This window comes from Zalophus californianus, chromosome 11, assembly GCF_009762305.2.
Source record: "Zalophus californianus isolate mZalCal1 chromosome 11, mZalCal1.pri.v2, whole genome shotgun sequence".
NCBI classification, from domain to species: Eukaryota; Metazoa; Chordata; class Mammalia; order Carnivora; family Otariidae; genus Zalophus; species Zalophus californianus.
The window spans coordinates 69,759,891-69,786,794 of record NC_045605.1 but is presented as its reverse complement, the minus strand read 5'-3'; the positions used below and the strand labels follow the sequence as shown (position 1 = coordinate 69,786,794).

Here is a 26,904-nt window from a genome sequence, read left to right as displayed (position 1 = left end):
GCTTTCAAAAGCAAGTACTTATTTTTCTTCGTCATGGGCATGTACTAGGGATGAGGATGGTCTCAGCTGGTGTTGGCTGCATGTGGATCTAGACTGCAGGTCAGGTGTAGGACCACAGGCCTCGTTTTGGACTCCAGGCTGAAAGGGTAAAGGATACCTAAGCATGTACTTTTCAGGGTGATGGCAGTATCACAAGAGCACAAAACCCAAACACATAAACACATTTCAAGCCTCAGTTTTCCATGTCTACCAACATTGCATCAGCCTAATCAAGCTATTTGGCTAAGCCCAACATCAAGGGGCAGGATGTCCATTTCACCTACCATGTGGCCATGGCAAGACTAAGCATATATAATACTACCGTGCATAGTGAAGACTTGGGAGCAATAATTCAATCAGCCACAGCATATATTCTCAAGCTCTGAGTGTTTGCCATGAGTCTTAATGATACTAAAGGACATTCTTCTGCTACAATGGCCCAGTGGTTTTGAGGACTGATGCTGCGACCCAGCAGAAGTCTTCTGTCTGTCCATGTTGTGCTTTGATTCCTTATCCACTCCTTACATAGCTTCTTAAGGTTCTGAGCCAGTGCACCATATGTCGTGGTTTGAAGGTTCATTAGTCACTCTCACTTTGTGAGTCTGAGTCAATGGAGAAGTATCCAGAGTTCTGGTGAGAATTCAATGCAGTATTAGCTTAGGTATTGGTGAAGTTGCTTTGGATCCCAGACTAAAATGGTTTCTCAGCTATTTCCCCTTCTGATTTGAACTTACTTGCTTAGTCTCAGGTATCACTCCTAGAGAGCACCCTGCCTGTCCGCCTTGTCTACAGCGTGGGAGGAAGAAAAGCTGGTCAGATGAATCTGGAGGAGGAGAATTGTAGGGTGAGAAGGGTGCTCAAACCAAAGAGCAGACCTTGTGGAGGTCTTGAGGCAGGAGGTAGAGTCACTGGTGGCCATTGCAGAAGCATCCAGGCTTTTGAAGGGTTCATGGTCCAGGTGTCTGAATTTCTGAAGATGAAGGACCCTGGACAGTTTGTCCTGAAGAAAATCAAGCCGAGAGGGGACTTGAGAGTTGACCATGCACATAAAGAGAGAAGACATAATTCCATTCATTCTCTCATTCATTCAATAAATAAATATTTGAGTGCTACCTTGTGCCAGGCATCCTGTTCTGTGTATTGAGAATTAAGCAATTAACAAAATAGTCATATCGCTGTTCATGTGGGACTTACACTATTTGTGGAATGGGGTACAAACACCACACTAATTAAATAAAAAATATATAATGTACTTGAATAGAAGGTAGTAAGTGGTAAAGAGAAAAATATAAGGCAGACAAGAGGGTTAGGGTGTGTTGGCAAGGTGAGGTACAATTTCAGAAAGGATGGCCAGGATAGATGATATTTGAGTAAAGATCTGGAGGAAATTGGGGTATGGGGTGGGGGGCATTTTGCAACAGGTACAGCGAGGGGAAACACTTGAGGGGGTTGGTGCCTGGGAGTGGGTGTTGAAGCCTAGCAAGAAGGCCAGTGTGTGATAGGGAAGTCCAAGATGAGGCCACGCAGGTCATGGGGTTGGTGGGGAGGGGAGGGGAAGGAAGATCAGTGTGGACCTTGGAAGCTGCTGCAATGCCCCAGGTGTTTACTCCATGGAATGGGGAGTCAATGGAGTACTTTGTGCATAAAGGAGACATCTGGGTGATTTCCGGCAACAGTGGGTGACAGTGTGGAGTATAGAGTGAATGGGAATGAGGGTCATAATTCTAGGGGCTCCTGAATAAATAACTAGAGTCAGTGCGTAGAAGGGGTGACTTTTCCAACTACAAGACCTCATTTGGAGGTGGTCTGAGCATCCACCAGTGAAACTGGCTGCCTAGTCTCCCTGGGTGCCAGTCAGCAGTATGTCACTGACAGTCCCAGCAGGAGCCAGGGATGCTGACGCTGGGAAATTCCTACAGCAGGTAAGGCGTTCAACTCGGACATCCCAGACTCCTTCCAATACTGAGCATCTCTGATGCCACAGTATATATCACCCTAATCTCCCCCAGTTAGAGTGCAGGGCTTCTGTCCCTTCTGTTCATCGCCGTATTCCTGGGGCCTGGAATAGTGTCCGGCAAATAGCAGCCACTCAATGAGTACTTGTTAAAGTAGGAATGTCTCTGTTAAACATATTGCAGGCTTTTGAGCATCAGCATACTTTTCTTCTCAGCAACCCAGAGAATAAGAAAAGGTGAACTGGATGACACCTACTGACCTTTCCAGGCCTGCTGGTCTGTGACGGCATCTCAGACTCTGAGCCATTGTTTCTAAAGGGCTTGCAGGCTCTGGGGTGTATGAGGGCTGCTGATGGGGTGGAAAGGCAGGGCTGGGTAACGGCAAACCTGAGTCAAGGGGAAGTGCACAGATAACCTCTGTTATCTGTGGGGACCAGGAACTCTGACAATAAAAGGGAATTGTCTTTGAGATGTATAGAGTTCTCATCCCGCTAAGGGATGCTGAGGACCCATCCCATCCCAGGCATGTTGCATTTGCTTCATGGGTCAGCCTGCTCAACAAAGCCCTCACAGGTCTCTAGGCTTTCCTGGGAGAAACACCATACATAGCAGTAAGCACTCCTCTTAAGTGTATCGAAAACCCTTTCTTATCTTGACGAAGTTCACCAGTGACAACATTTCTTCAAAGAGTTCCGTGCAGGCATAGTATCTATTATGTGCCCCCAGACACCCATCAGGTAGCTACTCTTCGTCCCCCTGAGCTTTCGCAGGATTGCCAACATCAACAGGTTGGCTGACAGGGCCCATCTTTGCTACCAGAGAAGCCAGTGAGACATGCTGTTATATTTATTGAACAATCAAATACAAAAAGATGCACACTAGGTAATTGCAATGATTTTATTCTATATTTATTTAGCTTTAGTTTATTTCAGACAAGAGTGTTTTTAATATTAAGCATGCAGATGTATGTGTTCCATGCTCCTTATCCTATGAGTTGCATTCATTATAAATTAAAAGAAATAGAGTTTGCTTCATGGTGACCTAGAAAAAAAAAATAACAGCCAGAATTTAGTAACTTATTAATTGTGAAAATATTGACATCTGTTATCTCATTCAGTCTTTATATTAATACTAGCAAGTAGATACTATTGTTGCCCTCGATTCACAGATGGGGAAATGGGCTCAGAAAATGTGTCTGGCCTGTGGTCATACAGCTAGGAGAAGGCAAACTCAGTTCGTGATCCCAGGAGTAGGCTCTGAATTCAGATGAACATGACATTATAGTGTTTACACCCAAAGCATGTCATTACCTTTCAAACCCAAAAGATAGAATAATCAGTTATAAGTGTGGGGGACAGTCATTTAAATAAACAGATCTATCTTTTCTGGCAGATGATCTAGGTGTCACAGGGAGATACCGGACAATGGAGGAGAATGAACCTAAATTCTAGGAGTTTCAGCTACTGGGACTCCCTGTTCTCCCTGCAGACACTGGAGTGGGCACATTGCCCCGTGGATTTTTTTCTACTATGTGGACTCTCAGAGGGTTAAAGTGTGGACTGCACCTCTGCAATACCCAGTATTCCATCCTCCCATCTGACACTAGAAGGGCAGTCACCTTCTTCGTGGAGTCCTTTTACTGCTTAAGCCCTAAGCTCCCTGTGGCGGCGATTGTAGACTTTGAAGCCCATGCTGGTAGGCAGCAGGTTGGTGTTTGCCACACTTCCAGCTCTGCTCAGCAAGCCTCCCAGCCAGTGGGCCACACAGGTGGCAGAGCTGCAGGATCTCTTCTGGACAGTGACTCTAATCAGCAAGATGGAGAAAGAGGAGATTATCAGTGGTTCACACTTACCAGTCCTAACTCCTCCAATGCTGGGAAGTCCCTTCAGTACTACCAGCCCAGTTTCCTGAGTGGGAGATTTCATACCTTTCCCAACTGCTTTCAGAAAGGATCTTTTTCCATGTGCTCTAACCATAGACTCTGTGTGACCTCTGTTGTCAGTGGAGCCTGAGAATAGCTGGGCCCCAGGTCCAGGTGAACAATGGCAGTGTGCTGGCCTCCTGTCCAGCTGTGTTCTCTCTTACCTCCTGGGAGATGCCTTCCTGGGCATCACAGGAGGGAGGGGCTGCCCTGAGCTGAGCCGGGTGGGGAGCCTCACCTGGAGCCCTCAGTCTCCTGCTCCTGCTGCAGCTCAAGGGCCTTCATTTGCACATAGTCCTTCAGCACTGCAGCCAGTAGGAGTCGCAATTCCTCCTCATTGCGCACAGGGTCTGGACGACTCTCCAAAGCTGACCTGGGAAGGGAAAGAAAACCCAATGCAAGCTCTGAGTCCCTGCCTGCCTCTCCCCAGAATAAGCAGCCAGGCTTCCTGGTAAAAACAACAAAAGCATTCTGTGAGACTCAATGAGTTGTATGAAATTTATAATAAAGAATATTGTATATCACTTATTTTTCAATTATGTGCTACACATCTTTATATCAGAAAAATATACACTCCCCCGTTACCCCTCACCAGTTGGTAAACTTTCAGCACACCACAATTCTGAGAAAGGAATTGTCTGATCCCAGGAGCAGTGGGAGGGGAGTGTACTCCTGGCAGGGCTGTCTTACCTGGATGGCGCTGCCTGGAGGACGCCCACCTGGTACAGGGCCAGGACGCTGAGAACCAGGAAAGGAGAGAACTTCCAGAAGCCCATGATGCTTCTCTGCAAGGGAAGAAAGATGTCACCTTCTGCACCAGTTTGAACTTCTATGAGCCCAAGCACCTGGGCTCTAGTCCTGCTCCTAACTATAACTCCCTGGCATGGTGGCTTCAGGCTGGTCATGTCATTTCCTCTACGATTGTTTCGTCACCAGGGAAGTGGACTGCTGAGAGATCCAGTGAGTCTGTAGCATGCATAGTTTAGCAAAGACAGATGAGTAAGAGCAAAGCTATCCTAGCAGGACAACTGAGTGAAGAAGATTCTGTCCATAGCCCCCTCTCCACCACCCTACACACTCTCACATTGGCCAGGTCTCCGCTGAAGACAATCTCTGAGCACCCTGTCACCAAAGCTGCTCTCATATCACAACCCAGAACTGTCCTCCCTGTGTAGGGCTTTTGCTTATACCTGGCGGGGCGTGGGGAGGTAGCTAAAAAGGGAATACCTCTACCGATGGAACCTTAGAGAAACTAAAGAAACAAATTCTACTGCTCACCTGCTCCGCACTCTGGCAAAGAAACTGCAAGAACCAAGCTTAGCAGAGTCTTAAATTGGGGCTAGGACTTAAAGCAGAGGGGAAAAGCTCCCAGAACTCACTAATGGGGCTTGCTGTTCAAGGCTGCCTGCCTCTAGAGTTTTGACCTATTTGCCCCCCACTGAGGCTGGCCAAAGTTCTGAAATGATTTCCAGGGACCACTAGGCACAAACAGGATCCGTGAGCACCCTTGTGTCCCACTGTGTGCGCGGTGTCCGTGGAGCTCCAGGGTCCTGAGCGCAAGTGCAGCAAGAACAGCGAGACTGAAGCCTGTCTCAGTGCAGAGTGAAGCAGGGAGTCCCAGAACCGAGACTGTCCAGTATTACCTGAGTCAGGAGCCTGCGATGAATCGTAGAGTAACAGATTTTGTGATGAAGAGACCCAGACAGAAGGGCACAGAGACCCTAAGACACGCAGGGAGAGCAGCTACAAGAAAGACGAATGCAGAAGAGGGAGGGAAGAAGAAAGAGAGAATCACACAGCTAAGGAGGAATCTTGGGGCTCACCTGGCAGCAGGCAGCAGGTGGCTTTGAGCTCAGGCGGTGGCAGCTGCGGCAGCGTTGGTGTCAGGCGATGGCGCTGTGGAAGCGGCAGGGACACTTGAGCGGAGCGGTAGCTCTGCTGCCTCCCAGCACCAGCAGCTGCTCTTATTCCCGCTGCTCTGGGTCCGGGGTGGTCCAGGAGCTCTGAGCAACCAATGAGAGGACAGATCTCGTACCCCATTGGATTGTGTCACCCATTTACGTCCAGAACCTAGAACATTCCGCGGGACCATCCCACTTGTATTTGCATTGAGGTCATTGATGGGAGTGCAGGGAGGGAGAGGGATGGTGGGGACCGGGGAGAAATACCCTTAAAATGAGCAGGAAGTTGAGGGCAGTTTGACGTCATGGTAAATTTCACCTGTTCAGTTCCGCTGGGTTTTGAACGTGCGCACCTCTCCATCCCCAGTGGTGCAGTCGTATAGGGCAAGATCCAGGAAGCAGGGCATCCTAGCTCCCCAAGTCTGACCCTAGATGCCCCGTCCAAGTGAGGCTTGGACGGTTAACAACATGCAGCAGCATTGATTCTGGACACAAGCAGGGTGTCTGATTCGGATAGCTGGAATCACAGAGGGGCAAAACTCATGGGAAGCAAGAGATGGGAGTGATAGCAAGAACTTTGTCAGTAGAACTCAATTCCAGGCAGTAAGGTCAAGGGCAATTAACTTCTCAGCACCTCAATGTACTCATCTTTGAAATGGGGACCATATTCCCAGCTTGAGAACATGTCATTAGTAGCCATGTGCCTGTCCCCCAGCGGGGGAGGGATTTATGAGAGCCCTCAGGCCCAAAGAGGGATTTTGTGAAATTACAATCTCAATTTTCCAGATTCCCACCTTGTGTGGCTTCTTGGATTCGTGCTGGGTGGTCTGTCACGTGGATTAGGAGGACCTGGAAGCCCTGCTGGTCCTGAGCCTGAAGGTGTTACGCACCGATGCTTCCCAAGCCTCCAAACGGCTAGCCTTTCCTCTTCCTATCCTGTTATCCATCACCTCTGGCTCCTCACCCTGCTGGAGCCATTTACCCAGCTGCCCCTTGCATCTGGCTGCTGTTTGCCAAGTTGTCCCGGGGCATGCAATTCCAGCCCTGTGCCCACCTCCCCTGCACTTCAGTCCTCCACTAGAGAGCAGAGCACGCTCGAAGGTACTGAAGAGTCCCTGCGGATACTAAAGCTCACGCGCAAAGCTTTCCCACAAACTCATTTCTGTCTCCAAACGTGTGCACTCCCCAGGGCACAGGCCAGCGCAGGGGGTCTGACACCCGGGGCATCCACATGGGTTCACTGTGAATCGCAGCCCGAGCCTGCCTCCGAGTCTCTCTCTCACGGGTTCGCATGCACACTTGGCATGGTGATGATCTGCTGAAATCATACCTGCACTCACTCTCAATTGTAAGCGTACTCTCTCATGTACCACCTCCACTCTCTCCAGGACACACCAAATGGAGGGTTTTAGGACCCCTCCAACCCGATCTTTCCACTCCCAGCTCGCCTGGAGGTCCTAGGTCCTGACTTGCCGCCCTCAACACCGAGAGTGCTGAGAAAGAAGCTTCTCACTGTTCCCAGGATCTCTGAGTCTGAGCGCAGCGCGTGAGCCTCAGCTTCTAAATACTCTCCCCGGGCAGCTAGCGTGGCCGTGGTGGCAAGTGTGGCCGAAGCGGCAGCCGTGGTCCCCGTGGCAAGCGTGGTGTTGCGGGCACAGTGGGTGGGAGACTACTTCACGGGGCTGTGCAGCGCAGGCAGAGACCCCAGTGAGGTGGTTCTCCCAGGCACAGCGGATATAATGCCCGGGTACGTCGTATGTGATCCGGGCAACGGTGCACCCCTCTCCTCAGTCCCCAGAAGCCTTTGCATTTCATAGCACACACCTGCCTTGTACCACATCTCCTTCCCTTCTAATTTGGTGGCCACTGTGTTGGGGACACCGACTTTCCAAAATGCCTCTGTGCAGCTTTCTTCCATCTTAACTCCTGGTGCTGCCCCACCATGAGGGAGGAAGTTCGGGACTGGGGATCGGGTGTGTAAAACTCTCTCCCCACGGCGGGCTGGCAGGGTGGCGGGTTCTTTCTCCTAGTGTGAACTACAAAACCATTCCCCCTGAGCCCATCCCGGATTTACTGAGTAGATTCAAGGAAGTTTAGACATTCACGCGTGTGGGCTGCTTAGATTATGTCCAGCTATCCCTGGAACCTCTCTAAATTGAAGCTACACAGAACACGATCTAATATATAAGTTGCCAAGGAAAATACTGATTTTAAAAGAGTCGCTTGAGTATTTTGCTCTTGGTTTTATAATCTTCTTTTATAACTTGGTGTGAGGAGGTTCACGGTGTTGGACTCCATCCCCATCGGGACTCATGCACCACCTCCCTGCCAACCCCCCTCCCCACGCCCCGTGCTGGTCTTCTGCCGCGTAGCTGCGACCACCACAACTGGGGAATGGCAGCAATGTCTCCTGCCTGTTGTGGGTGCCTGAGCACACAGCTTCAGGGCTAGATGCACAGCCCAGCACCAGTTGGTCCTACAAGATCATCTTCCACAAAGCCCTGTAACACTGCTGCCTGGAGGGCAAGGCAAACAAACCATAGAAGTTCATTCTCAAGGAAATTTAGAAGATCAATGTCCAACAACTTCCTGATCATCTTCCCGAGGAGCCCGTTCCAGCTCCTTACACGCTGTCAGGGGAACCCTACAGTCATGCGTGCCATGGTGGAAGGCATGTGTAAGTATAACTGGGGCTCCGCATACCTCACCCAGATCCCTGACAAGACCATGTTCCTGAGTATGGTGGATGCCTTCACCACAGGGGTACCTCTGGCAGACTAAGACCCCCACCACTCCCAAGGAGGACCATGGACTCCCTAATAGTCCTATTCGAGGTGGTCTGAGGGCTGCGCCCCAAATGTTCTGGCCATTGCCCACGGAGGACAAATTGAAGGACGGTCAGTTGGTATTCTTGGGTCCTGTCTGTCTCTAGCTTTGTTGGGGGGGGGCTGGAGTCCCCACTTACTTTTTTCCTGTCCTCCTGCGGGAGGAGAACTGGGAGTTTCAGCGAGTCAGGGATCTTCTCAGTCCCCCTGACTATCCTCTCAACCTTCTTGAATAAAATAAAGAGAAAAAAATGAATCAAAACCATTTTCCACTGAGCTCATGCCTGATTATCAAGTGAAACCAAGTTTAGATCTTTCTGTGTGCCGATCGCTCTGAAACAGGCAATCCTTGAAACTTCTCTGGGCTTCTCATGGGATCCCATGCACAAACAGCATGATCACGATCTGCCTTCATCATACCTGCAGCGACTGTCAATTTTAAATGCATACCCTAAAACGCAATTTTGCAGCACCTGGACCCCTCCAACTGGAGGGTTTTAGGACCCCTCCACCTGATCTTTTCACTCCCAAGCTCCCCTGGAAAGTCTGAGGTCCTGATTTGTTGCCTTCAGCACATAGAGTGCCTAGAAAGAAGCTTCTCACTGTTGCCGGGCTCTCCGAGTCTGAGCGCGCAGTGCACAATCCTCAGCCTCTACACACTCTCCGCATGCGACTGCAAGTGCAGCCTTTGCTGGTGTGTTGGCAGCCCCCAGCTGCAAATCCCCCCGCCCACAGGGCGGGCTGTGAACGCGGTTGGCGAGGCTGCATCACGGGGCTGTGGGGGCAGGCAGAGACCCCAGCCAGGCAGAGACTAGCCCCGAGTGTGCCGTCAGTGACACGAACCATGGGGCACCCCTCTCCTCGGTCCCCAAAAGCTTCAGCACTTTAGGACACACCTGCCTTGTGCCGCATCTCTTCCCCTTGCCGTTTGGTGGCCTCTGCTTGGGGATATCTTGCTTCCAAGATGTCCTTATTCAGCGTTCCTCCTTTTTAACCCTTGGCGCAGCACTGCCACGAGGGAATAAAAGCTCCCAGCTGGAGAACTCTGTAGAGCGTCCGTATACTGGCAAGGCTGGAGGGGAATCAGCAATGGAAGACTTGGTTCGTAGGATGCAAATGCACTTAGGCACAGAGCAAAGGAAAGTGAGCTGAGCAAGGGACAGGGCTCAGGATGGTGGATCCCAGGCTCAGTGCATCCTAGAGACTACACACAGACCGAGTCTGGGACTTTGGGGCTCAGCAGTTTAGGCCCTGAGTTTGGCTATAGGCTTTCCACCTGGAGGCGCAGGGCCAAACTGGTGAAGGTGACACAGCAGAGACTGAGTGGCATGGAGGTTGGGCTCTGCCACTTGGGGTTCCTGTAGGTGACTGCTCTCAGGTGCCACATCCTTTCACAGAAATGATTTCCACTCCAAGACTCGAGGTTTCAAACTTAAGAACCCTGTGAAATCATTTGTAAATATATGTGTCCTTGGACTGCACTTTTCTGTTGAGAGAATGAACCGTACCTTTCACCAGTGCAGTGGTGACTGCAGAATGGGTAAGAAATGACTGCTCTAGTAGCCAATTTCGTGGCCACCTCACTTTGTAGGCTCAGGACTTTCCCTCTGGCTGCCATGTGCGCCTTAAGCCTTCAGAGCCAACATTCATTTCTCACTCTGAGATCTTTGGTGGCTACAAACCCCAGGCTGGTGATGTGTGACAGGAATCAGGGTGTGTACCCAGAGGGTGCTAGGGTGACTTCCAGCAATTTCAAGCTTTATTTTAAAGGCCAGTATCTCTACACTTAGATCAGTGGAACAGAGTAGAGAGCCCAGAGAGAAACCCATGAGTATATGGTTGATTAATCTATGACAAAGGAGGCAAGAATACTCAGTAGGAAAAAGATTGTCTCTTCAACAAATGGTGTTGGGTTAAAATGTGAGATCTGAAATCATAAAAATCCTAGAAGACAGCACGGGCAGTAATTTCTCTGACATTGGCCATAGAAACATTTTCTAGATACGAGTACTCAGGCAAGGGAAATAAAAGCAAAAATAAACTATTAGGACTATATCAAAAGAAAAATCTTCTGCACAATGAAGGAAACAATCCACAAAACTAAAAGACAACCTATTTAATGGGAAAAGAGAATTGCAAATGATATATCCAATAAAGGGTTGGTATTGAAAATATATAAAGAACATGTACAACTCAATACCGAAAAGCAAAGGATCCAATTTAAAAATGGGCAGAAGACATGAAAAGACATTTCTCCAAAGAAGACATACACATGGCCAACAGAAACGTGAAAAATGTGAAACCCAACATCATTAATCACCAGAGAAATATGAGTCAAAACCACATCGAGATATCACCTCACACCTGTCAGAATGGCTCAAATCAGAAACAACAAACAAATGTTCGCAAGATTTTGGAGAAAAAGGAACCCTCATGCACTATTGGTGGGAATGCAAATTGGTACACCCACTGTGGAAATCAGTATGGAGGTTCCTCAAAGTATTAGAAATACAATTGCCATATGATCCAGTAATTCCACTACTCGGTATTTACCCAAAGGATACGAAGACACTATTTTGAAAAGACAAATGCACCCCTGTTTATTGCAGCACTATTTATTGTAGCCAAATTTGGAGGCAACCCAAGTGTCCACTGATAGATGAATGGATAAAGATGTGGTATATATGTAATGGAATATGACTCAGCCATAAAAAAGAATGAAATCTTCCCATTTACAACATGGATGGATCTAGAGGGCATAATGCTAAGTGAAAGGAGTCAGCCAAAGAAAAGTAAAGACCATAGGATTTCACTCATATGTGTAAACATCAAAGCAAACAAAGAAAAAAAGAGAGAAACAAAAAAAAATGGACTCTAAAATGAGGAGAACAAACTGGTGATTGCCAGAGGGGAGGTGGGTAGGGGGATGGGTGAGTAGGTTCTTGTGATGAGTAATGAATGGAATTGTTGAATCACCATATATGCCCATGAAACTAATATGTATTATGTAAATTATGTTAATTATGCTGGAATTTTAAAAATAATAAATTTTTTTAAATAAAATTAAATAGGGGCCCCTGGTGGCTCAGTTAAGTGTCTGACTCTTTTTTTTTTTTTTGAGATTAAAATATTTTATTTCCCTAAAAAGAAACAACCTTAGATTGGAACAACAAATCCCCTCTTCCATTTCCCACCTGTTTAGTTTGACTTCCTCCCATTTAAAAGGAATTTGGGTCACAGAAGAACATTCTAAGGCACCATTTAAATATACGCTTCTTGGGGCGCCTGGGTGGCTCAGTCCAAAGGCATCTGCCTTCGGCTCAGGTCATGGTCCCAAGGTCCTGGGATCAAGTCCCACATAGGGCTCCCCGCTCAGCGGGAAGCCTGCTTCTCCCTCCTCCACTCCCCCTGCCTATGTTCCCTCCCTCGCTCTGTCTCTCTCTATGAGAAATGTTAAATTTCTGGACGATCCTTTTTCCATTGGCTAACCAGATCTGTACATTAGTGATGGGTTCCAGATTGTTTAGTCGAACAACAGACAAATTATTTTTATTCTCAACTTCAGTACTCTTTGCCTTAGGAACAATTTTTCGTGTGGCACTTCCTAGTCTGTGACCCTGTCCTGAGAAGGGCTGGAACACAGGCTTCGTTGACATACATACTTCATTTTTTTTGTCTTCAACTTTAACATCCACCTCCTCTTTATCAAAAATTCCCTGTAATTCCAAAGGTAATTCCCCTTTTTTGATGGAGTTCAGAAACTGCTGACTTGCACCATCAGAATAACTTCTGAAATCATCATTGACTGTGAATCCATTTTTCCATAATTTTATACTTACATCGACCTGTTTCTTCTGTTCAGTGGGAGACATGCATTTGGCACCAACCTTCTCAGCTTCCTCAAAAAGGCTGTCAACAAAATATTCACAATTTCTTTGTTGATCATCACTAAGAGGTTGGTTGTCAGATCCTGTTTCACAAACCCATTCTTCTTTTATACTTTCGAGATTATCTACCTCTTTCATTCTTTTGTCTTACTCCGGGCGCAGCTGTGCTGCCGCCTCCCGGCTTGGTCCTCAGTTTGCACCGCCGCTGTCGGGCTGGAGCTCCTCAGACGAGGAGCACCGCCGCCCCCAGACCCGCTGAGGCTCGCGGGCCCCGCCGCTGGGACCCGGCCTGCCTCCCCGGGCCTCCGCCGCCGGGCGCCGAGCGCGCTAAGTGTCTTGACTCTCCTGACTTTGGCTCAGGTCATGATCTCAGGGTCATGAGATTGAGCCCCCCATTGGGCTCCTCACCAAGTGTGGAGCCTGCTTAAGATACTCTCCTCCCCCTGCTCCTCCCTGCTCACACTCTCTCTCTAAAAAGTAATAAAATAAAATAAAAGTCATTTGACTATTTTTCCCTTGATTTTATGAACTTATTTCATAACATTATACCTAGAAATCAGGGTAAGTTGGAAACAATCTTGTTTGGAAACACAATTTCATGGCAAGCTGATAAACTCTACCTGTAACATGTATTTACATTCTTGTAAGTTAGATTCCTGCACTTTTTCATTTAAAGTTTTTTAAAAAGATGATTTATCAGGGTATGCCAGAGTCTTGCATCTGGTTGAAAATTCTTATGTGAGTTTTTATGCATTTAGAAGGATTACACCTAATGGGTAACTCTTTCAATTCTACACAATTGGAGTATGAATGAGACTCAGCAACACCACCAAAACCACAACAATAACAACTGCAGCAGAGTAGCAACAACACCACAAATTCATTCTCTTCAGCCTGGGGGGATTCTGAGCTGTCAAACTACCTGGAGAATCTCAACTGAAAATTTATTGCACTGCATTCCACATGTAGCGAACATGGAAGTTGACACTCTGTCCTAACAATGAAAAGCTGAAAGGACTGGGGAAAAAGAACAACTCTTCTAGGATCTTTTTTTTTTTTTTTAGATTTTATTTATTTATTTGACAGAGAGAGACACAGCGAGAGAGGGAGCACAAGCAGGGGGAGTGGGAGAGGGAGAAGCAGGCTTCCCATGGAGCAGGGAGCCCGATGTGGGGCTCGATCCCAGGACCCTGGGATCATGACCTGAGCCGAAGGCAGATGCTTAACCAACTGAGCCACCCAGGTGCCCCAACTCTTCTAGGATCTTTAAGAGAGGTGAACACAGGGCAAACCTTTACCCCCAAGATTGGAGAGACAGATGAATACAGCGAGTAACGTCCTACTAAAACAAACACTCAACAAGGGCAGACCTCAGTGCTTGGAGCCAGTGCTGGGGTAGGATAACCTGACTGTTAACTGGTGAGCTGCTGGAGGCTCAGTGTGGACAACTATGAGAGTTAAAAGATCCAGGGGGACACACTGGACCAGATAAACCTCATAGATATATATAGAACATTCCACCCTAAAACAACAGAATACTCATTCTTCTCGAGTGCACATGGAACTTTCTCCAGAATAGACCACATACTAGGTCACAAATCAGGTCTCAATTGATACCAAAAGACTGAAATTATTCCCTGCATATTCTCAGACCGTAATGCTTTAAAACCGGAACTCAATCACAAGAAAATATTTGGAAGAAATTCAAAAACTTGGAAGCTAAAGACCACTCTGCTTAAGAATGTTTGGGTCAACCAGGAAATCAAAAAAGAACTTATACAACTCATGGAAACCAATGAGAATGAAAACACATTGGTCCAAAACCTATGGAATACTGCAAAGGCGGCAAAGTATTTGTATTTGCCTAAGGGCAAAATACATAGCCATCCAAGCCTCACTCAAAAAAATAGAAAAATCCCGAATTCACCAACTAATTTTACATCTTAAAGAACTGGAGAAAAAGCAACAAATGATGCCTAAGCCACGCATTAGAAAAGAAATAATTAAGATTAGAGCAGAGATCAATGAATTAGAAACCAGAAATATAGTAGAGCAGATCAATGAAACTAGAAGCTGGTTCTTTGAAAGAATTAATAAGATCAATAAACCACTGGCCAGACTTACCCAAAAGAAAAGAGAAAGGACCCAAATTAATAAAATTATGAATGAAATGGAAGAGATCACAGCTAACACCAAGGAAATAGAAACAATTATTAGAAACTATTATCAACAACTGTATGCGAATAAATTAAGCAACCTGGAAGAAATGGATGCCTTCCTGGAAACCTATAAACTACCAAGACTGAAACAGGAAGAAATTGACAACCTGAATAGGCCAATAACCAGTAACAAGATTGAAGCAATGGTCAAAAACCTCCCCAAAACCAAGAGTGCAGGGCCTGATGGATTCCCTGGGGAATTCTACCCAACATTCAAAGAAGAAATAATACCTGTTCTCCTGAAGCTGTTTTAAAAAATAGAAACAGAGGGAAAGCTTCCAGACTCATTCTATGAGGCCACCATTACCTTGATGCCCAAACCAGGCAAAGACCCCATCAAAAAGGAGAATTTCAGACCGATATCCCTGATGAATATGGACTCCAAAATTCTCAACAAAATCCTAGCTAATAGGATCCAAAGGTACATTAAAAGGATCATCTACCACAACCAAGTGGGATTTATCCCTGGGATGCAAGGGTGGTTCAACATTCACAAATCAATCAATGTGATAGAACACATCAATAAGAGAGAGAAGAACCATATGGTCCTCTCAATTGATGCAGAAAAAGCATTTGACAAAATACAGCATCCTTTCCTGAGTAAAACTCTTCAGAATATAGGGATAGAGGGAACATTCCTCAATTTCATAAAATCCATCTATGAAAAACCCACAGCGAATATCATTCTCAATGGGGAAAAGCTGAGAGCCTTTCCCTTAAGATCAGGAACATGACAAGGATGCCCACTCTCACCACTATTGTTCAACATAGGACTAGAAGTCCTAGCAATAGAAATCAAACAACAAAAAGAAATAAAAAGTATTCAAATTGGCAAAGAAGAAGTCAAACTCTCTTCACAGATGACATGATACTTTATGTGGAAAGCCCAAAAGACTCCACCCACAAATTACTAGAACTCACACAGCAATTCAATAATGTGGCAGGATACAAAATCAATGCACAGAAATCAGTTGCTTTCTTATACACTAACAATGTAACTGTAGAAAGAGAAATTAGAGAATCGATTCCACTTACAATAGCACCAAAAACCATAAGATACCTTGGAATAAACCTAACCAAAGAGATAAATGATCTATACTCTAGGAACTACAGAACACTCATGAAAGAAACTGAAGAAGACACAAAAAGATAGAAAAACATTCCATGCTCATGGATTGGAAAAATAAACATTGTTAAAATGTCTATGCTGCCCAGAACAATCTATACCTTCAACGCCATCCCAATCATGACTCCGTGGCATTTTTCAAAGTGCTGGAACAAACAATCCTAAAATTTGTATGAAATCAGAAAAGACCCCGAATCGCCAAGGAAATGTTGAAAAAGAAAAACAAAGCTGGGGGCATCACGTTGCCTGATTTCAAGCTATCTTACAAAGCAGTGAACACCAAGACAGCATGGTATTGGCACAAAAACAGACACATAGACCAATGGAACAGAATAGAGAGCCTAGATATGGACCCTCAACTCTATGGTCAAATAATCTTTGACAAAGCAGGAAAAAAGACAATCTCTTCAATAAATGGTGCTGGGAAAATTGGACAGCTATATACAGAAGAATGAAACTCGATCATTCTCTTACACCATATACAGAGATAAACTCAAAATGGATGAAAGACCTCAATGTGAGACAGGAATCCATCAAAATCCTAGAGGAGAACATAGGCAGTAACTTTTTTGACATTGGCCACAGCAACTTCTTTCAAGACACATCCCCAAAGGCAAGCAAAACAAAAGTGAAAATGAACTTTTGGGACTTAATCAAGATAAAAAGCTTCTGCACAGCAAAGGAAACAGTTAACAAAGAGGCAACCCACGGAATGGGAGATTTTTACAAATGACACTACAGAAAAGGGCTGATATCCAAGATCTATAAAGAACTTCTCAAACTCGGGGCGCCTGGGTGGCTCAGTCGGTTAAGTGACTGCCTTCGGCTCAGGTCATGATCCTGGAGTCCCGGGATCGAGTCCCACATCGGGCTCCCTGCTCAGCGAGGAGCCTGCTTCTCCCTCTAACCCTCCCCCCTCTCATGTACTCTCTCTCTCTCTCTCACTCTCAAAATAAATAAATGAATCTTTAAAAAAATAAAAAGAACTTCTCAAACTCAACACCCAAAAAATACATAAGTCAAAAAATGGGCAGAAGGGGTGCCTCGGTGGCTCAGTCGTTAAGCATCTGCCTTCGGCTCAGGGCATGATCCCGGGGTCCTGGGATCAAGCCCTGCTTCGGTCTCCCTGCTCCACGGGAGGCCTGCTTCTCCCTCTCCCACTCCCCCTGCTTGTGTTCCCTCTCTCGCTGTCTCTCTCTGTCAAATAAATAAATAAAATCTTTATTAAAAAAAATGGGCAGAAGACATGAACAGACACTTCTCAAAAGAAGACATACAAATAGCTAATAGACACATGAAAAAATGTTCATCATCGGGAAATTCAAATCAAAACCACATTGAGATACCATATCATACCAGTTAGAATGGAAAAATTGACAAGGCAAGAAACAACAAATGTTGGAGAGGTTGTGGAGAAAGGGGAACCCTCTTACACTGTTAGTGGGGATGCAAGTTGGTACAGCCACTTTGGAAAACAGTGTGGAGGTTCCTCAAAAAATTAAAAATAGAGCTATCCTATGACCCAGCAATTGCACTACTGGGTATTTACCCCAAAGACACAGATGTAGTGAAAAGAAGGGCCATATGCACCCCAATGTTCATAGCAGCAATGTCCACAATAGCCAAACTGTGTAAAGAGCTGAGATGCCCTTCAATAGACGAATGGATAAAGAAGATGTGGTCCATATATACAATGGAATATTACTCAGCCATCAGAAAGAATGAATACCTGGAGCACTGGATGTTATACGCAAATAATGAATCATGGAACACTACATCAAAATCTAATGATGTATGGTGATTAATATAACATAATAAAAATAAATTTAAAAAAAGAAAGAGGGCACCTGGGTGGCTCAGTTGGTTAAGTGACTGCCTTTGGCTCAGGTCATGATCCTGGAGTCCCAGGATCGAGTCCTGCATCGGGCTCCCTGCTCGGCGGGGAGTCTGCTTCTCCCTCTGACCCTCTTCCCTCTCATGCTCTCTATCTCTCATTCTCTCTCTCTCAAATAAATATATAAAATCTTTAAAAAAAAAGAAAGAAAGAAAGAAAGAAAAAGAATGAATACCTAACTTTTGCATCAACATGGATGGGACTGGAGGAGATTATGTTAAGTGAAATAAGTCAAGCAGAGAAAGTCAATTATCATATGGTTTCACTTATTTGTGGAACATAAAGAATAGCATGGAGGACGTTAGGAGAAGGAAGGGAAAAATGAAGGGGGGTGAAATTGGAAGGGAAGACGAACCATGAAAGCCTATGGACTCTGAGAAACAAACTGAGGGTTTTGGGGGGGGGCTATGGGTTAGCCTGGTGATGGGTATTAAGGAGGGCATGTGCACTGGGTGTTATATGCAATGAATCATGGAACACTACATCAAAAACTAATGATGTACTGTATGGTGACTTACATAACATAATAAAAAAAAAAAAATAGGGGCACCTGGGTGGCTCAGTCGTTAAGCGTCTGCCTTCGGCTCAGGTCATGATCCCAGGGTCCTGGGATCGAGCCCCACATCAGGCTCCCTGCTCGACGGGAAGCCTGCTTCTCCCTCTCCCACTCCCCCTGCTTGTGTTCCCTCTCTCGCTGTGTCTCTCTCTGTCAAATAAATAAATAAAATCTTTTAAAAAATAAATTAAATAAATAGATAGATAGATAGATAGATAGATAGATAGATAGATAGATAGATAGATAAATAAAAGCTCCAGGGGTGGGGTGCCTAGGTGGATCAGTCAGTGAAGCGTCTGAATCTTGGTTTCAGCTTAGGTCATGATCTCCCGGTCCTGGGATCGATCCCCCCTACCCCTTGGGCTCCTTGCTCAGTGTGGAGACTGCTTCAGATTCTTTCTCTTCCCCTTCTGCCCCTCCCCACTCCCGCTCCCTCTCTCTCTAAAATAAATAAAATCTTTATAAAAAAGTTCCAGGGACACTCATTCATAGGGGACTCCCCACAGATGTGATGTGTTCATTTTACCCCTAGGAACTTGACCAGGTTCTCACAGTACGTATGAGAGAAAAATCCACTGGTGGGATTTGCCTCTTGGAGCTATACACCTCCTGGAGTAAATAACAGAGAAAAACCTCCTAGTGTTCCCAGAGAGGGAGGGGAAAGGAACCATTTTTTTAATATTCGAGAGCTTCTTTTCTAGAAGGCCTGCCCTCAGGAGAAACCAGTTAACCAGAGCCTAAAATGCTGAAATGTATCATGGCCTAACTGACCAGGGCATGGTGGGGCGGGGGATGGAGGTGGGGAGGGGGAATGTGTGGAATACCCAGCTATAGTCACCTTTAGCCTTCCAATAGCCAGATGAGCCTAGAACCAAAGGGATGACATCAGTGGCTTTTAGAATAGACAATGCAGGGGAAAGACATTTATGGCTGAAGGAAGGAATGGGATTTCCTGTTCATGGGGTCTTCCTGGACTCTTCTAGCCAGCTGACTTTCCTGCAGAGTGGAGTCAACTTGCCATAGGGGCTGCTCTCCCAACACCGCAGGCACCTTCTTTGCTGTAGGCACCAGGAGAGGTTCCTTCTGATGAAGGATAATTGGAAGGCAGGCAGTCAGGGACAGCAGGCCCCCACCCTAAGAGGAAACCACCCTTAAAAGGATTTTACCCCGCCCTGGAAGGAGCCCTCCACCCTTTCCCATATGATAGATAGGTGACAAAAATCTGATTGGATGACGAGCACAGGGAGGGTTAATCAGATTGAAACAGCCCACCAACAAGACCGTAAAAACCCCTTGACTTAGAAACTCCGGTGGCAACCCCTTCGGGTCCCCTCTCTCCTTGGGAGCTTTGTACTGTCACTTTACTATCGCTCAGTAAACCTTGCTTTGCTGCCCACCACTCCGTCTGATCTACCTCTTCATTCTTTTAAGTGGTGTGACCAAGAACCACGGGCACCGACGGAGGAAAAAAATCCTCTAACAATTCCAAGGTACAGAGACCGTGTTTACAGTACCTTCAGCTGCCAGGAAAAGAACTGAGCGTGGTGGAAGAGAGCCAGGTCATTCTGAGAGGTGGACTCAGCCAGTGAGGTCTAGGAATTACTCTGGCTGGGTTCCTCTTAGATGATTAAAATTCTCTCTCGACTTAGACTCATAGGCTGCAGAATGGCTCTCCTCTCCCTGACTGAGATCACTGTTCCATGGAGAAAAGGGATAGAAATAAGAACCTTCCCACTATACCAGAAAACTCCTTGCAGAGGTGAGTCCCTTCGAGCAGTGTTTAGGAACCATAAATTGCAGTTAAGGGGATTTCCTCTCTAACTGGAGTGATCTGGGATTGGGAAGATTCTGGCTTTAGGTTCTTATGCAAGTGGAGTTGAGTCTTGGCTCTATCACTCACCTACTGTCCTTGAGCAGATGATACTCCCCTGGAGCCAGTGTTTCTCACCATATAAAATGTGGATAATAATAACTACCTGACTGGAATAAAGATATGTTAAAAACCAGACACATTGATTGGCACAGAGCGGATACTTAAGAATATTATTATTATTATTTATCTAACTACATCAGCCCAATATGATAAATTAAATGAAATCAGTACATAGTCCTCCACCTTAAGAGGAGAGCCATGTGTCTTTAATTCTCAAAATAAAACCAACTGCCAAAGCCAAGCAGAAGGAATCTGCCTTCCCAAACCTCTCAGAAGCATGCCTGGCCATGTTGCAGGCTCACTGTCCAGCAGAATTAATGACAACTTATCTTAAGCACCTAGCACTTTGCCTGGCATGGAGGAAGCACTAAAAGTGATGGCTATTATTATGATGATACCAAAAGTTCACTCTTTCAAGTGCCAACTTATATCAACTTGTATGGAAAACTAGATAAAGTGCTTTGCAAACTATAGGAACGAATGCCAACCTGTAAATACTGGTCAATAACTATAAAAAGGCTTTTTGGACATCTACACAATTAATCTGTACTGATGAGAACAGAAACAGGGCTTGCCAGAATTATGTGTAAACACAGAGCAAATAGATACTGAGTGAGCATTTATAAATAACGGTCAGGAACTTCATGGTCTTCTGCAACAACAACGTCAGCTAACTCATGTTCAGGGCACCAATGGAAAACAGCCAAGCAGGTGAGAGCTGCGTGTGAGTGCAGAGCCTACAGAAACGGAGTGAGAACTCAGTCGTGGTCACGGTGCCAGCCATGTATTGTTGTAACACCTATGTCACTTATCCAGAGGTGAGTTTCTTGGCTTCTTCTCCTCAGCTTTGTCTGATTTAAGGGAGCTCTGCAGGCAAGGGGACACCTGATGAGTGGGTGTTCTTGCAGCTTCTTTGATGAGGCGCAGCCGTGGTGAAGACGCAAGTCAACTGTGTGGGACGAGCCCAGCAATCCAGGCTGCCATCTTATGAGGGGTGTCCCTGGATAACTGGGCTCCCAAGACACAAGTAGAAATTGTGTTTCTATTTCCAGGCAAATATCCTTGTAGCTGGTGTGAAATCAATCAACTTGCAAATGTTAGGTCTTATACTGACTTCTATAACACAGAGTCAGTCTTCAGCATCAGAGACCCAGAAGCCCATAAAGGCCTTTGGAATCTCCTCAGCCCTGGACCAGTTGTCCTCAGCACCCCATGAAGCAGTCATCAAACACAGGGAAGGAATCAGTGCCCAACTTCTCTTCAGTACCAGTAAGTGCCATCCACAGGAACTTCCAGTTACAATGGGAATGTGAAGAACAGGAGCCCCAAGGAGCCCAGGGGCCCAGCAGAGACCCAGGGACCCTGGGCTAGAGTGGTTGCTCCTTTTCACTGCTTTGCCCGTGGCAAACCTAGGAATAACCTGTTCCTTTTGCCTCAGAACTTCGGGAGTTCTCATTGGCCAAAATACTGCCATGAAATGCTTAGGGACACCCAGGGGCGCCTGGGTGGCTCAGTCGGTTCAGCATCTGCCTTCGGCTCAGGTCATGATCCCAGGGTCCTGGGATCGAGTCCCACATCAGGCTCCTGGCTCAGCGGGGAGCCTGCTTCTGCCTCTGCCTGCCCCTCTCCTTGCTTGTGCTCTCTCTGACAAATAAATAAATAAAATCTGTAAAAACAAACAAAAAACCCCCTCATTTCTTTAAAAAAAAAAGGAATAGGGATACCAGGTTCCTGAAGGAGATGAGGCAGAATAGGAGGAGGCTGTTAAGAAAATTTATTCCTACTTCTGTCATGTATGTTGAGCATGAAATGTTTAGACTGGCCCTCCTCCATCTAATTTTTATTCTCTGCAGTCCTACCAGGTATGGGATAAAGTTAGATCATATCTAGTCATTAGATCAACTATAGATCATATTAGGAAAGTGGTTCTACTGATTAAGCTTCTTTATATGTTTAGAAAATAGTAACATTTAACTAAAATAGCTGTAAGGCTATTTTACATTTCTAACTTCTTAAAATGGGGAAGGAGGTGGATATAAAAGAACCAAGAACAGATGAAGGACATTGTGTGATGGCAAGGAGATTTACTTGGAATTTCGTTAGGAGACACTGAGGATTATTATTTTACTTTTGTGGAGAAGACCAGCCTAACTGCCCGGTAAGTTCTTCCAGAAGAATCAGTTTTTAAAGAAGCCATCTTTCAGTTACATATGAAATGGGACTGGTTTTCTTGTGAGCCGTGTTCTGTCCCCATGTTTTAGAGCTCGTGCTTTCATGAGAAATTTTATTCCCTCACATTGCTTCATCCATTCTCCCCAATATACATGCTTTTTCACATCTATGAGACTCCGGGTCAGTTTTAGAAATAAAAGCTACTTGTAAGTATTTTAAGTGGAATGGAATTTCACACAGGGAACTAAAATGTTAAAAAAAATAATGTTTGTAGTTCTGCCTTCCAGTCCCACAAAAGACATTTAATTGGACAAAATTTGCTCTCAGACAGCAGCTTTAAGGAAGTGTGGGAACAGTTATGCCTTAGTTTTCCAAATAACTAGGAAGGTTGAAAGGACACTGAGTGTGCTGTTACCATTTCTATCATAATAGCCAAGTGCTTTGAATATTTCCAATGTGCCAAGGACAAGGCTTAAAGCAGAGGACTGAACGTCTAATAATGGAACCTCATCTTTCAGTGAAAGAAATTCTTTTTCCTCTTAGCATTGGAAGGGCTCTTCAGATCTCAACACATAAATGATTTTTACCACCTTTACATTTGCCCTACTGGTACCATATGGTTATGATTATCCAATAGAAGGCAAAACCCTGGTTTACCTTTCATTTTTTACTGCCTAGGAATGCAATATATCCTCATGTATAATTTTATCTTTGAGATTAGGCATTAGGTTGTCTCCTCTCAGACCCTTACTCTCCTTCATTCTGATCAAGCATGAGTGCACATAATGGAATGTACAATGCCAGCTGCATTACTCTGTGCTGGAAGAACATCGTGGGGTGAGCACCCAGGGCTAGGCGAGGGCCACAACTACCCAAGAACTGGCAGGAGCCCAGAAGACACTCAGCCAATGCTACCCCTCAGAATAAATCCTGGAGCATGATTTTTTTCATAGTCTCTGAAACAGAGAGGCTGAAAGAGACTCTTAAACTTTTTGTTATTGAATATTTTGAATTCATTTTTCTTTTTTTCTTTTTTTTTTTTTTTTTTAGTTCTAATTATTTTACTAGAATATCAACTCTGGGTTGATCTTCCAGGCTACACAGTATATTCTTTCAATATATGACTTCAAGTTGCCTTTTATTTCACAATGGTTTTCTTCCATGATGATTTTTTCATATTTGTTCTGTTCTGTTCAGTAGCTTTGGCTTTCTTCCTCAGGAATTTACACACACATGCACACACAAAAACACACAGAGACACTTTCCTGAGGTTCTATGTCACTTTCTCTTAAATCCTTTTTTCATTTCTTTCATATTTTTAATTTAAAATTTTCCTCCTTCCCATTTCCTGTTTCTTTTTACGTACTGCCCGTGGTATTTATTAATTAATATTTTGCTTCAAGTTTAGTTTCTTTTATTTCTAACACTTTCCTTGGTTTTCTAAGCTTCATTTTCAAGTCTTCATGTTTTCTTTTCTCTGATAATATTCTTTCTGAGTTATTTTGATTCCAATTTAAGTTGTTCTTTTATACCCTCTATTATTTTCTTCTTTTAGCTTATTTATTTAAAATACTAGAATATAGTTTTCCTTTATTTTATCATGTCTTTCTGGTGTGTTTACATTGCTTGAAAGAATGTTGTTCTGCTTCTAATTTTCCTTTTTTTCTGATAATAATCTTTTTAAGATTTTATTTTTAATTAATCTCTACCCCCAATGTGGGGCTTGAGCTCACAACCCTGAGATCAAGTGTCACATGCTCTACTGACTAAGCCAGTGAGGCACCCCTTTTTTATTTGTCCTGGTCCCCACTGATAATAATTTTTAATGTGTTTGACTGCTTTTCTTTCTTATTGCTTATATTTCAGTGAGATGAGTTTTTTGTACTAGAAGCCAGTGTAGTTTTCCTAGCTTCAAGATTCTAGAGCTCCCTCTTCTGTCATTTATTTGAATTGTTTAAAAATACTGTACTTTGTGAAATGTGCTGTCTCCTTGACCCTCTTTCCTTTGCCCCCATGTTCCCGCTTAATATAAGGACTCTGTCCTATAAGTGAGACTTGGGTCCAGAATCAAGATCACCCCAGTACTCTCTGACTTAATGAGGTCCCCTTGCACTCACCTGCAAACTGTAGTCTACAAAGCTCCTCCTAGTTTGGACTGGTGTTCCCTGGGAGACTATATCTGCAGTGCATATAAAGACAAAAGATTTCTAGTCATACCCAAATCACACATAATGGGGGCGCCTGGGTGGCTCAGATGGTTAAGCGTCTGCCTTCAGCTCAGGTCATGATCCCAGGGTCCTGGGATCGAGCCCCACATCAGGCTCCCTGCTCAGCAGGAAACCTGCTTCTCCCTCTCCCTCTGCCTCTCCCCCTGCTCATGCTCTCTCTCTCTATCTCTGTGTCTCAAATGAATAAATAAAATTTAAAAAAAAATCACACATAATGAATAAGGAAAAGAAACGTACCCAATAGAAAATGTGCAAAGGTTACAAACAAGCAATCTATAGAGGAGGAAACCTGAATATCAACTAAACCTATGAAAAGGTGCTTCATCTCACCAGTAACTGGGAATGCTAATTAAAACATGAAAACGGAGTTTCATCTCGTTCAGCACTAAGGACATTACAAGTTAATATAATAATTACAAAAGAAAAAAAAATCAAATTGTGGCTCCCGTTAAAGAACAACCATCACCTCATAGGTATTCTGAAAAAAGAAAGGAAAAATCTGATAAGAAGAGAAAATTACATCTCTAGCTTTCTCTCTCTCTGGTCTCTGGGTACCACATCCCAGAATATTCTCTGTTTACCTCTTTATCTAATTCCTACTCATCTCTCAGGTCTTACCTTAATTGTCATTTCTTTCAGGAAAACATCTGATTCTCCTTTAGTATAAGATAAAAACTCCTGTTGTGTCTGTCCTTGGTATTTTATACTTTCTCTACCATAGCATTTTCCAAGCATTGCTGTGCTACTCTTTTATGTGTCCCTTGCTAGGTTATAGTGTTGAGTTATTCAATCAAACTTTAATTGAGGTGTTACTGTGAAGGTAGTTTATAGATGCAGTTAGCATCTATAGTCAGTTGACTTTGTGTAGATTATCCCCCACAGTCAGAGTGGGTCTATCCCAGGTAGTTGAAAGGCCTTAAGAGCAGAAACAAAGTTTCCCTGCAGAATAAGAAATTTCACCTATGAAATGCAGTGTCACCTCCTGCTTGAGAGATTCCAACCTTTCTTTCCTAATTTCCTGCCCTAGAAATTTTGAACTTGACTAGCCAGCCCCCCACAATTGCATATGCCAATTCCTTGCAATAAATCCCTCAATCTCTCTCTCTCTCTCTCTCCATCATCAGGTCATGATCTCAGGATGTAGGATCGAGCCCCTCCTCAGACTCCAGGTTTAGCATGGAGTCTGCTTGTCCCCCTCCCTCTCCTCCTTCCCCTGCTCTCTCTCAAATAAATAAATAAATAAATAAATAAAATTTTTTTTTTTAAGTCCTCTGCGGGTGCCAGGGTGGCTCAGTCAGTTAAGTGTCAGACTCTTGATCTTGGCTCAGGTCTTGATCTCAGAGTCATGAGTTTGAGCCCACACTGGACTCCATGCTGGGTGTGCAGTATGCACCTGGGTATGCAATATGGCGTATATATATGGCCTCAAAGCAGCTTGGGGAAACCTCCTTAGTGCACTATAGGATTGGAGAAGGAAGGGGATAAGACATTTCTAGATGCTTTCAGGAAATACTGACAAATGCCAAATAGTAATAGTTCACTACTAGCATAAATCTTTTTGGTAAGTCATTGGAGTATTTATCCAATTTTCAAAGCTGTAGCAAACATTGAAAGAAAGAAAGCTGATTCTGGAAAGCAGTCATTTCTGTACTAAAAAAGAAGGTTCAGTCAAACACTACTGGTGCTTCTGGCAATAAACTTTGATATTTAAAGGAAATGTAAATACAAATATATTGATAGCCCATAATCATATACTCTAAGAGTCTTACTCCATTTTTAATTCCAAGGAAACAAGAAAATAGACTTTCATCTGATTTAGCACAAGAGATATTAGAATAACTTAATATGATAACAGCAAAAATGGATCAGAATCTTGGCTTCTATTAAAGAATAGACATTACCTTGTGCATATTCCAAAAAAAGCCAGAAAAAAATCTGATGGTAAGAGAGAATGACATCAAAACTTTTTTAAAATGCTGAAGATTGAAATTTAAAAGAAGGGGTGCCTGGGTGGCTAAGTTGGTTAAGCATCTATCTTCAGCTCTGGTAGTGATCCTGGGGTCCTGGGATGGAGCCCCCGCATCTGGCTCCCTGCTCAGCAGGGAGTCTGCTTCTCCCTCTCCTCTCCACTCGTTCTCTCTCTCTCAAATAAATAAATAAAAAAATTTTTTTTTAAAAGAAATTTAAGAAAAACAAAAACAAAACTTTGGACTGGGTCCTAAACCTATGTTTTCCAAAAAAAAAAAAT

The 26,904-nt window shown here is 44.6% G+C and overlaps 2 protein-coding genes across 7 annotated transcripts in view; both read right to left on the bottom strand.

The window, feature by feature from the left end:
* Positions 1-2,885: 2,885 nt before the first annotated feature.
* The window catches only part of LOC113914133 (calcitonin receptor-stimulating peptide 1), a 53,838-nt gene continuing 29,819 nt past the window's right edge, over positions 2,886-26,904 (bottom strand). Inside the window, exons 3-9 of one of the 6 annotated variants that reach the window (XM_035722881.1) lie at positions 24,546-24,607; positions 8,782-8,868; positions 5,739-5,918; positions 4,606-4,700; positions 4,154-4,288; positions 3,613-3,797; positions 2,886-3,035 (exon numbers count right to left, since the gene is read on the bottom strand). In XM_035722881.1, coding sequence (XP_035578774.1) covers positions 3,638-3,797; positions 4,154-4,288; positions 4,606-4,691 — 381 coding nt within the window. In that variant the 5' untranslated portion in view covers positions 4,692-4,700; positions 5,739-5,918; positions 8,782-8,868; positions 24,546-24,607 and the 3' untranslated portion in view covers positions 2,886-3,035; positions 3,613-3,637. Of the gene's footprint in view, positions 3,036-3,612; positions 3,798-4,153; positions 4,289-4,605; positions 4,701-5,193; positions 5,216-5,738; positions 5,919-6,135; positions 6,243-8,781; positions 8,869-24,545; positions 24,608-26,904 lie in introns of those variants that run through there. The other 5 variants (XM_035722885.1, XM_035722882.1, XM_035722884.1 and 2 more) reach the window with 5 other exon arrangements.
* On the bottom strand, positions 12,079-12,679 carry LOC113913621 (UBX domain-containing protein 2A-like; the record flags this gene model as incomplete). Its single annotated transcript, XM_035723132.1, has 1 exon — positions 12,079-12,679. A coding segment is annotated over exon 1 (588 nt), but the record flags the coding sequence as incomplete, so codon positions are not given.